Raw genomic sequence first — 11,398 nt, 5'->3', positions numbered from 1 at the left:
TTATCTGCAAGTCTGAAGCCACCTCCTCCCTTTCTCTTCCTCTGAGCAGTGATTTCATTCAAATGAAACTGTTTTTCCAAGAAAACAAAACCCCAGAGAGCACAAGTAATCAAACATCTGTTTGGGTGGCTAAAAAAGCTAAGGGAAAAAAATCCACTTAAATTGTGAAATGTTTGTCTTTACAGCTGCATAAAAATTAACCTGAGTCCTGACACAAGAACCTGTGTGGATTTACCTTAGCAAGGGAGTGCTGAAGTTTATTGCAAGGCTAACAAAAAAACTAGACAAGCAAAAAAATATTAAAAGGGCACAAAATCCTTCTTATACAGCACAGATCTGAGAATTCTAGAAATCCTTGGTCCCAAAGATTTCTGCAAAATTGTTTCAAATATTAACCAGTTAAAAGGAGCCCACTACAAGTTTCTCAAACTGGGTCAAAATAATAAAGTCAAAGTGCATCTGATAAGCAATTAAATACAGCTCAGTCTCTGCCTGCAAAAATAAAACAAAAGGAACAAGCAGAACACCAGAAGACCATCTCTTAATTTCCCCAAAACTCTTCAGGGAGTTTCTCCCAGATCTGAAATACCAGAAGTGGTAAAAAGTTTGGACGAAGAGGGATAAAGACATGTTGGAAGCATCTCATGGAATACTTTTCACTGGAGCCATCTGAGTGCAGCACCAAGGAAATTCCCACTCCCCCAAATGGGAAATCTGCACTCTGCAAAGTCTAGAATAATGTTCCAGCCAATAACCAGATTGAGGGAAAATGAAAATAAATGAGAGACTATGTTCAAATTCTGAACTCAGTAATCTTGAAATATGTCATGAGTTCTAACAGTGAAAACCAAACCTGCTGAGAAAACTGCATGAGCAACCCAGCATGAGGCAAAGCCATTGCCTCAAACCAGCAGATAACAATCAATTTTGCATGTTTAATGAGCAGTAAGCTCATTCCAAAACTGAGTAATTAATAATAATCCTTTAAGGATTACTGTTTTGAGAGGAAATGGTTTAAGGTGAGCTAACAAAGAGATTCAAGTGGAAAACCTGCAGCTGAGATAAAGGACCAGAGGACAGAGAAAGGAGTGGTTTGATGTCCCACACATGGAAAGGGTCTGGCTGGATCTGCCCAAATCCTTGGACCTTTATCTTGCCAAGCAGAACAGGCAGAACTGCCGGTGCTGACTGAGGGTGTTTGCAGATCAGTAAAGGATCACACCCATGGCAGCAATCGATGGAGCAAACACTCCCCACTGTGCCATTCATTACCCCAGTGCTCCCTGGGCATGGAGGAGCCTCGGGGATGCTCTGCAAACCTTAAAGGCTCCCAGTGGCTCAAATATTGATGAATATCGATGTTTTCCTCTTATTCAAACAGCAAAACAAGAGACAAGGTGGTGAGGGCTGGAAAAGCTTATCTGCAGTGGTGTTCCACTCCTCCCAGCCCTGCAGTTTGAGAAGGGAGGTGGTTTGTGTTTTTAGGGGAGGAACAGGTCAGGGAGCAAAACAAAGTCAGGCCCTGATTAAATCCGGTTCAACCAGATTTAATTGAGGGCTGAGTGACAGGGACACTTCCTCCTGTCACCTCTGCCTGGCCAGGACAGGGCACAGCTGGGGCCACCACCTCCAGGGCAAAGCTTTTCCTTCACCAGGCTGAGCACACATGAACTGAACTTCTCAACACAGGGGTGGCACAAAAACGGGCACAAAGAACTTCCCTGCCACCATGAACAAAACCAGGAAAGGTGGGAATTAGGGAGAAAAAACAACAGCACATCCTGCAGAGGGTTCAGGATGTCACAAGTGCCTTTAGAAAGTGAATTTTTAATTTGGTAACTCTATGTGAAGGTAAACTTCCAAGTCACAACCACCACACCCTACCCAAATTTAGCTCTACTGAACAACTAAGGCTGTCACTGCTACTTTAAATAGCCATTCCTTCAAGAAAAACACAGGAAAATGGGAAACAAAAAGCATCAGGCCAGTGCTCACACCTGGAATTCTCTAAGAGAATTAGCCTAAGATAATTAGTGTATATTTGCTATATGCTGACATTGACACACCCAGGGCAAAACCAACCTGAGTTACCAGTGCCTCTCATGACCCCTGGCACCATTTGTAACCAACCCAAGTTCCACTTCAGCTGAAATTCCTTTAAAACTCAAAAAAATACTTCAAAAAATAATTAACTCAGGTCCCTGTGTTTACTTGAGATCTGGCTCTTTCAGCAGGGAAAGGAATGTTTGTCAGCCCATCCAAGCTGCCTCTTAAGCCATTACCTTTGATAAGTCCCCACTGTGTCACACACTGCACTGGAACAGTCACTGACCATTTTAGGATGATGCTATTTTTAGCCCTGGGATGCTGTTCCCAAGAAAATTATTAGTAGACTTGTCCTGCACATTTCCCTGCAATTCCTGCTCATCACTGCCCAATTCTTACTGAAAAGCTTTAGGAAAATGCTGTGGGATCCTCATGATGTATGGAAGTAAATTCACAATTCAGCAGAATTTAATTAAGTGCTTCTAGAGCTCTGGAGAACAGGAATTGTTCCAAGCTCATCCTCTGGGAGAATCAGATGGAGAGTCCCAAACCTGCTTTAAATACAAATCACCATTTTCTTCAGTGAAGAGATGAGTTTAATGACAGGAACAGCAAGCCCTGGGTTTATTGTGGACAGACTCAGGACACTTCCTGCCCTGGCAGAGGAAAATCCAATTATTCACTAATGGCACAAGCCTGGCATCTCTGCTGTGGCAATACCTTGAACAGAGAGCTGCTGTTGAACAAACCCCACAGATCAAAGGGGCCACACTGACCAAAAGGTGCTGGTGACATCTTGAAACAATCTTGTAATATTCTGGGAAGCAGAGAATTAACTCTGCAGCACCCAGGGTTTCTTTTACACTGCCTCAAAGCTGCCTTTGGGTGTCCAGCACATAAACCTAGAGCAGGAATTGCTCATGACAGTGATTCTCTCTCCCTGGGCTTATTAAATTTGTTGAAGTACAGTGTGTGCCTTGGCTGGAGCCCAAGAGCCCCATTTCCAAACCTCCCCCACCAAATCACAAAGCACCAAAGTGAGAGGAAAGAGCTGCAAACTCTCACTGGGGCTGAGAAGAACTGAGTCAAATCTGTATCTGTGACATTTCAGAGTTCTTCAAATCAACCTCTGCCTGTGCATCACTGCTGAGGGACAGGAAAAGCCAGAGCTGTGCTTGTGGTATTTTATAACCTCATTTAGAGAGAGGGGCTGTGCAGATGAGCAGAGAGAACAAGCAAGAGCTGCTCCAGCTTCACCCTGGGCTGCTCCTCCTCCTCCTCGGACTGAACCCTCCCAGGAGCTGCAGAAGCCAGAGGAGTTTCAGGTCAAAATCCCAGCCCAAAAGGCACCAGCTGGGAGCTTCAAAGGCTGGTCAAAAACACAGGATGTGCAGCTAAAAAACCACAGCTCAGCTCAGCCTGGGCTGTGAGCAGCACTGCCCACACAGGGAGGTGTCAATGAAGACAAACTGCCCAAATTCTCCCAAAAACCAGTGCAATCTTGAACCTCAGAACCTCTAGGGGGTGGGAGCATTATGTGAGACCAGAAGTGGGGCTGCAGTTTGTATGTCAGAATGATCTCTCTCCAGCACAAGCAATGCACAAGTAAAAGGCTGAATTCCCTGCCCAGTTTCTCCTCTGGGATCTGTGTCCTGATCTCCTGAGCTCCACAACACCGTGTCACCTAATGCAGGAATCACCACAGAAATCTCCTTAGGCTTACTTTGATTTTATTTTTAGATAAAACCATGTACAAAAAGTTATTTCCTTCATTTCAGAAAAGCAGCTCTCCAAAGCACAGAGCAGCAAAGTCCAGCCAAAATAGTAAAGTTCCAAAAGAGCCAAAAAACCTCTGAGGCTGGTCCAGTAGCACTGACTGATCCCATTAGCTCCTCTGGGGAAAACACACAGATATGACTTCACTCCTGGATTACACTCCTATATTTAGTTTATACCTAATATGGAGATTCAGTGTGTGCAGGACTCAGTCATTTCCTTTCCTCGGGTAAGTTCCTTGCCCTTTGTGTGGCCAACAATAGAAGGAATAAGTCTGAACTCTCAGAGAATTCCCACACAAAGATGTTTGTAATTAACAGTTTATGTTTTTCACTTCAGCAGAAGCAAACACCCTAAAAATCCACATTGTGCCACAAATGTATTCGACCTGAATTAAAAATCCCAAATTACTCAAAGCAAGTTTAAAAAATTAACTGTTTGGATTTGGTTGGGTTTTTTTTTTCCAGGGAAAAAATATTCTAAATAAAGGATTTAGAGCTCCTGAAGTCAAACCTCTACTGAAACTCCTATGAAGATAACATAATTTCAGGTTTGGGTCTTTTTACTGTTAAAATATACACAAACTTAGTATCACAAGGGAGGAACTAGCATCTATTTTAAGACTAAAACTGTTATTCCACACAGAAGAATATGCAGGGGGAAAAAACCCCAAAGCTGATTAGGACAATAAGCTGTCTGTTACAGGTTATTTACCAAGAACTTTGAAGATAAAAATCAAATTAGATGGATAACAAATACAGATGTAAACTATTTTTCCATGAACCATCAATTTGCAACCAACCACCACCTTAATTAAATTTTGTTGTCTTAGACAAACTAAGTGCCTCCTCTGGCAGACAAAAACCACCTTGTTTTCTCCCATGCTGTCCAGTTCAGGCTTTACAGAACTGCACTGCTCAGTTCACTGGGAAAAGAGAACATCTACCAAAACAAGGCAACAAATCCAATTACTGCCAAGTACAGTTATCCAGTTTTAAAAGTCCTTCTTGTGGATTTTTAAGTGGTGTGTTCAGCCTGGCCAGAAGCTGGGGTTGATGTTACAAAAAGCTTGTTACTGTTACAAAAGCTTGCAGGCCTTGTGTTTGTCACATCACAAGAAATGTTTCATTTAAACACAATCTGAGCACAAATGGTGAGAAAATAACAGTCCAGGCTTTTTTTTTTTTTTTTTTTTTTTTTTTTTTTTTTTTTTTTTGTCTCTTTGAGCTAATGAACACTTTAAAAAAATCAAACTTTAGAGTCCAACAGTCGCTTCCCAGAGTACACAGCTTACTGTTTAGCTTGGAGTTCAAGGAATTCCCCAATTAGATTCTTCCAAATACAGATTTCTGGAAGGGACAACTCAGCCTTCAAGAATCCATGACCAGAGAACCAATGACTTGTCTGCTCTCCCCACTCCAAGCCAGACAGGCTGGAATAAAGAACTCCTTCCATGGCCAGGATGAGGTCAGGGTAGCCATGGAAGGAGCAGGCAGTGCCATGAGTCACAATCCTGGGAGGGGGATCATGACCAACTTCCCAGCAGCTAATCCTGTCCCAGAGCTGCCCACTGCCAGATTAGCAGGGCTCCCACCCACTCCCTGAACTGCTGCAAGGATTTCTGTATCTTGTTACTTCTCAACACTCAAGTACCTTCATGTCCACACAAAACTCTCTTTAAAGAGGCTCTCACTCTCTTTGTACGTGTTCTCAGGAATTCTGGTGTTCACAGTGCCCTTCCCTGCCTGGTGAACTCATCAGTGACAGGCTGACACCCAAACCATCAGGACAGGGCTTGGATCCTCAGCTTTCCTTTATCCCTGACTCTGTCAGGCCCTAAAGTTTGCCCCACAACGTGTGCTCTGACACACAGACTTGTCCAAGGCCTCAGTGCACACCCTGAGAAATGCCAGCTGGGAAAACTGAGGACAGATCAGTGCTCTGTAGCAGGGTCTGTGCTGCAGGAATGTGTCCATGGCACGTGTCCCACGGAGGGAGTGACTCACAAGCACCACTGCCATGGCCATACAGCCCAACCCTCATCTTGAGCTGAAATTTGGGAATTCACAGTTTTTTAGATCCCTCTGAGGGGAAAGGAGAAGTGCCTGAGTGTTAAGACATATTTCAGCTGCAAAGTCAAACTCAAATTCTCCTGACAATCAGAGCTGTCTGGATGTTAATCACTGGGAAGGGGAGAAGGGATGCCAGGAAATACAACCATTACTCAGAAGCAACTCCTGACTGAAGGAAAGCTAACTCATCTGTGTAATCCCTCTGGAAATTATTGCCAGGAGGTTTTAAGCTTACTTACCAATGATTTGCAAAAAAATTTTAACATACACACTTGAGACCATCTCTGTACTTTACAACTCTGTACCAAGAGCACCAGATCCTGTATCACCAACCAGACTCAAATGAAAAAGCCAAGGATGTTTCTGGCTGTGAGGACTTTCCCAGGCAGAATTTAAAGGAATTACAGTTTGTTGGCCAGAGGAGAGAAAGGCCTGATTGATACCCACTGAGCACAGGATATAACTAAATGGTTACACCTCAGTTTACAAAGGGCTCCTTTACAACACTCCCAAGAAATAACCCTCACATGACATTCTGCTGTCTGCACCAAGCACATATCAAAGACAGGCTGAGGAGGTTCTCAGCTGCTGAGGTTACATCAAACCCTCCAAGGATGATCTGGTGCATAAGGAAGAGACTTATCTAATAAGATTATCAAGCAATAACCCTGGCAAGACTATCTCTGAGAGGCAGCACTGCATGTCTCCAGTCCTGTTATTTCCTTGTACTGATGTGCCTTTAAATTGTACAGCTGCTTTGTAGGTGAAAAATAATAAATAAATAAAAATTGATGACAAAGAAGCTCAGGGATGGTTTGTTATAAACCAATGCACAGAGCTCCAAGGCTGCAGAGTGCCACAGCAGAGATTACATAAGGGAATGAGCACAGGGTGAGACAAAGGCAGACCTGGAGCCACACAACCACACAAATCCAGCCCATGGAGCTGCTGCTGGGGATGCTCACATCCCCCTCCTGCCACAAAACTGACCCCAAGCCTGGAAGACAAACAGTTTACCTGCAAACCTCTGCTGGGTTCAGATATACAAATGGAGACAAGCTTCTGCTACAATCACTGTGAGTGTTTCAGAGGGGGGTATTCATTAAATGTGAAATCACATTTCAGACAATTCAAAGGTAAACAGAGAGTAGACTTTATCTGATTTTCAACCCAGGTGCCCCATTTCGCAATGACATCTTATTTGAGAGCTGCCAGAAACCCAAGGTCTGATTAATTAGCAAGTACACACACGTTACCCAGAGGAGAGGGGAGACCTTTCTCACTGCCTCCTCCATCTGCTCCAGCCCTTGCCACGCCAGCAGAGATACACAGCTCTGAATTTCTCATTTGTGGAGCTTGTTTCCTTTAACACTGAGCCTGCTGACCCTCTGTGCCTTCCCCTCAGTGTTAGCAGAGGATGCAATCACTGAGTGCCCCCCAGAACACCCAAGGCTGAGCTTTCAGCAGCTCTATGCTCACACACTCCCCAACAGGAACTGCACAGGCAGTTCTGTAACTCTGTCCTGTGATTTCCACAGGTTGCTGGGTCTATTTGACCAAGTCACTTTACCACGTTTTTTATTTACAATAAAATTCCACATACCATCAATTAAAGCACAGCTATTATTCCAAATGACCTGTCTGAGCTGCACTCAAATCCCAGAGCTCAAGTTTCTCCGAGCACATCCAGCACAGTGTAGCCTTCACTGCTCTGAAATGCCACTAGGGCACATAAAAATATTCCTGTTAGACAATGGAAGCCTCCCTCTTTAATAAAACATGGAACAGATGAGGAAACAAAATGAAATCAGATACACCACTGGTTTTATCCTAATCAGCTCTCAAGAGAAAAGACTTGGAAAATATTTACACTTGCTTTAAGAGAGCACAGGCAGCCCACCAGCTCTGGAATAAAAAAGTGCTGAAAGTTTTCATTGTGACACTGAGAAACAGATTCACCATTGTAACAGATTTTCTTACCTAAGTACCCTGATCCTGCACGGAGTTCTCCCAGAAAATACAAGTTACAGAACATTGATACATTGTCTTGTGGGAAAAATCCGTAGGAATTTGCTGGTGACAGCACCCCGACAGAATAATTCCTAACTGAACGCAGCCGTGCCCATCCTATTTTGTTACCGATCACAATTTAGTAAGGCCCAAACCCCGCAGTTCGGGCACGCAGCCAGAACCCTTTCTCCTGCTTCACAGGTTTGTTTCTCAAGCTTTAATCCCTACCTTTGTTTCATCTCAGGTCTGGCTGCTACAATCCTTTGTGCTCAGGTCATGCAGTCGCCGCCCCTGGGCCGCGGGCGTGGGGCTGAGAGCTCGAGTTTGGTCCAGAACTTTTTCCACTACCTCTGCCTGAAGAGCTGCCCTGGCTAGCAGGGCACAGGTAGATCCCAGACATGGCTTGAAAAGTGATTTTCTGTGCGGAGAAACTCGCAGTAATTTTGGATTTTTTTTTTCTAGATTGCACCCACAACCACGTGGAAAAACTGCAAGTGAGCGTCCCAGTCACAGAGGAATAAAATAATCACTAAAATCCAAATTGAGTGCTCAACTAGACAGACACTGTTGGTTCTCTTCAATAAACATATTCGGCTAGCAATTTCTGAAGTGAGCATTTAATGAGTCAGAAAACAACATTTTATTGGCTTTACAAAAACACTGTCCTGATAATTCTCAACAGCTTCAATAAAGTGTGGGACAGGCAGCAGCACCCAGGTGAAAGAACTATTTTGGGTCTGTCTGCTGGGGCTGGGGTTTGTCCTTTTTACAGGAAATAACCTTTACCTGAAGATCGTGAAGGAAGGCAAGAATAACTTCTTATTTTAACCTGAACTTTATCCTTAGGGCAGACAATGCTCAGCGTGCAGCAGTCATCCATAACAATGGCAAAAGGTTTCCTTGAGGGAAAAAATCCTCACTGATAACCCCAAATTTAGCCTTCTTTATCCATGCCAATAAAGAAATTTCAACTGAAAAAGACAGAAAAATTCCCTGATTTCCCCCTTGCATATCATCTCACAGTTTTATTGGTCCAATTCTGATTTAATCAGAATGAACACATATCTCTCAAAACTATTTTTATAGCTTCTTCTATGCCACTCCTCATGCATGAAATATTCTCTTTAAACACACCCACAAAGCTGATTTCCCTCTGCCCCCAAATCATTCTGCCATCAATCACTGCTCGAATTTGTTTAAAAATAAGAAAAATCAGCTGATGAACTTTAGGACAGATGAAGATAAATTGGCATCTTATATTAATGATCCGTTGCTATAAATAATTCAAAGTAATCTGTAACTTAATTACTGCAGTTGTAAGTTCTAACCTCCTCACTAAAAGCCTAAATATTCTGATCAAAATCAGGTCTGGAATTCTCCACTGCAATGCTCTCCCTGTGTCCCGTTACTGCCTCTTGATGCTATTATTAAGAAATAAGAAAAGAGGGAAAATTCAACACTTTTAAAAGTATCAATTAAGAAATAAAATCTATATTCAATAACTTATTTTCAAAGCTCTAGCTGGAAATTTGCATGTTTGTCATCGCTGCTTTTACACAAAGCAATTCCCAAGTTCCCAGATAAAGAGATCTCTGATTTTCTCACCGCAATTGGAAGAAACTTCATCTGAAGAATTTAAATACTTTTCTGCAGAGGCTTTCATTAAAGGACATTTAAGCACAGAAAGAGAAGATTGCCCGGATTAATTGGCGTTACTTTTGATATGAAGTAAAAGTAAGATGCTGCATCACCCAGAGCCCCGGAGGATGCAAAATATTGCATCATACAGCAATAAATGAATGCAAAACATGTGGAGATACCATATGGTATCTTTGCCAGATAAGGGCAGTACAACACATGCTCATTCTTCTAGTTTGGATAAAAACCCTGGCGTTACTTTACATATTCGCTTCCCGTCATAAGAAGGAGACTTTTGTGGCGGGGAGCGAGCAGTAACTCGTGCTTTTGGTGCGTTTTTGCCGCCTTGCTGCGCTTCGCGGGCACACAAAGCCGAGCCAGGGCGATCCATTGTGCCAGCGCTGCCCGCGGTGCTGCCCCGCACCCGCCGCGCCCTCCGCTCTCCGGCCGGGGAATCTTCCAGCAAAACCACCCGGACCCGCACTTTTCCTCCCCTTCCCAAAAAAAAAAAAAAAGTGACTTTGCTCGCGGTCCGAGCGCTATCGGCCGCTCCATCTGCGCGCCCTGACTTACCGCGGCTCCCGCACTCCCCTCGCCGCGCCGGGCACACGCCCTCGGCTCTCGGCTCCGCTTTTGTGCCCGGGAGCCGCCCCGAGCGGAGCCCCGGGCTGTCCGGGGGGTGCTGGAGGGGCTCCCCAGGCTGTGCCGGGCGGGGAGCGGGGTTCGCTCCCTGAGGGAGCCGTGAGGGGACTCGGAGCCCCCGGGCGGGAAAGCGGCGGGAGGAAAAGGGGGGGGGGGAGCGCCCAACGGTCGCGGCGCGCGCGCTCCGGCGCCCAGACGGGACGAGACTCCCCCCGCCCCACCCTCCCTCCCCTCGGCCGTACCTTGACGAAGAGCTCGATGACCGGCTCCTTGTCGCCATCCTTCAGCCCGTTGACCGGCACGGACAGCGCCATTGCTCTCGTTGCTGCAGCCCCTGCCCTGCCCCGCCTAGCCCGCCGCTGCCACAGCCGGGACGGCGACGCCGCTCCGCTCCCCTCACCCGCCCTGCGCGCGACTGAGCGCGGCCCCGCCCCGCTCCAGGAGCCCGCCGGGGCCGCGCGGGGTGGGCGGGGCCGCGGGAAGGGGCGGGGCAAGGATTGAGGGGGCAGCGCTGAGGGGGCGTGGCCTCCCTGAGGGGACAATGCTGGGCAGCCCTGAGGGGCGTGGCCGCCGTGAGGGGACAGTTCTGAGGGGCAGCCCCGGACATGGCGGTCGCGGGGTCCCCTCAGGGACAAGGGTCCCCGCGGTCCCCCCCATGGCGGTGGGGACACCCCCGTGTCAGGCGTGAGGCACCGCCCGCGGCTGGTGGCGTGCTCGGTGACAATGTCTGGGAGCGGCCTTGGCGGGGCCGCAGCCCTGTGGGTGTCCCACTCCGCCACCGCCTCACCCTCAAGTGAAAAACTTCCAATCTAGAAACTTCCCCATCACAGACCACAGCAGCACGAACAGCTCCTTTCCTGGCAAGGGGAAAAATCCATCCCAGCAGGCAGTTGACTGTCCAGCCTAATTTTCTCCTAGCTGTTAAGGTCAGGGACTGAGGAGCAGGACAGAAAAATGTGCGGGAGAATTGGGAGGGATATCGGAAAGAGAGGAGAGCGCGCTTTTTCCAGCCTTTCCACCAGAACAGCGGAGCCGCCATCACATTTTCCCCATGCGGCTTCACGCCCGCGGAGCCCGGCCCTCGGCAACAGAGCGGCTTTCATGGCTCGGCCCGCCCTGGCTCCCAGTCCTTGCCTTCCTTTGGGAAGCCCAGACTCTGTTTTTAATAGTCTGAGTGCAGCTGCACCTGAGCGTCTCGGCAGAGCCGTTCCCAG

General features: G+C 46.5%; 1 protein-coding gene across 1 annotated transcript in view; it reads right to left on the bottom strand.

Moving 5' to 3' along the window:
- CLIC4 (chloride intracellular channel 4) overlaps positions 1 to 10,618 on the bottom strand; it is a 26,471-nt gene extending 15,853 nt beyond the window's left edge. The window contains exon 1 of the mRNA XM_056508962.1: positions 10,427 to 10,618. Coding sequence (XP_056364937.1) covers positions 10,427 to 10,498 — 72 coding nt within the window. The 5' untranslated portion in view covers positions 10,499 to 10,618. The remainder of the gene's footprint in view (positions 1 to 10,426) is intronic.
- Between the last annotated feature and the right edge of the window lie 780 nt (positions 10,619 to 11,398).

This window comes from Oenanthe melanoleuca, chromosome 23, assembly GCF_029582105.1.
Source record: "Oenanthe melanoleuca isolate GR-GAL-2019-014 chromosome 23, OMel1.0, whole genome shotgun sequence".
Lineage (NCBI taxonomy): Eukaryota > Metazoa > Chordata > Aves > Passeriformes > Muscicapidae > Oenanthe > Oenanthe melanoleuca.
The sequence above is the reverse complement of the archived record's forward strand: the minus strand, read 5'-3'. Positions and strand labels throughout refer to the sequence as shown.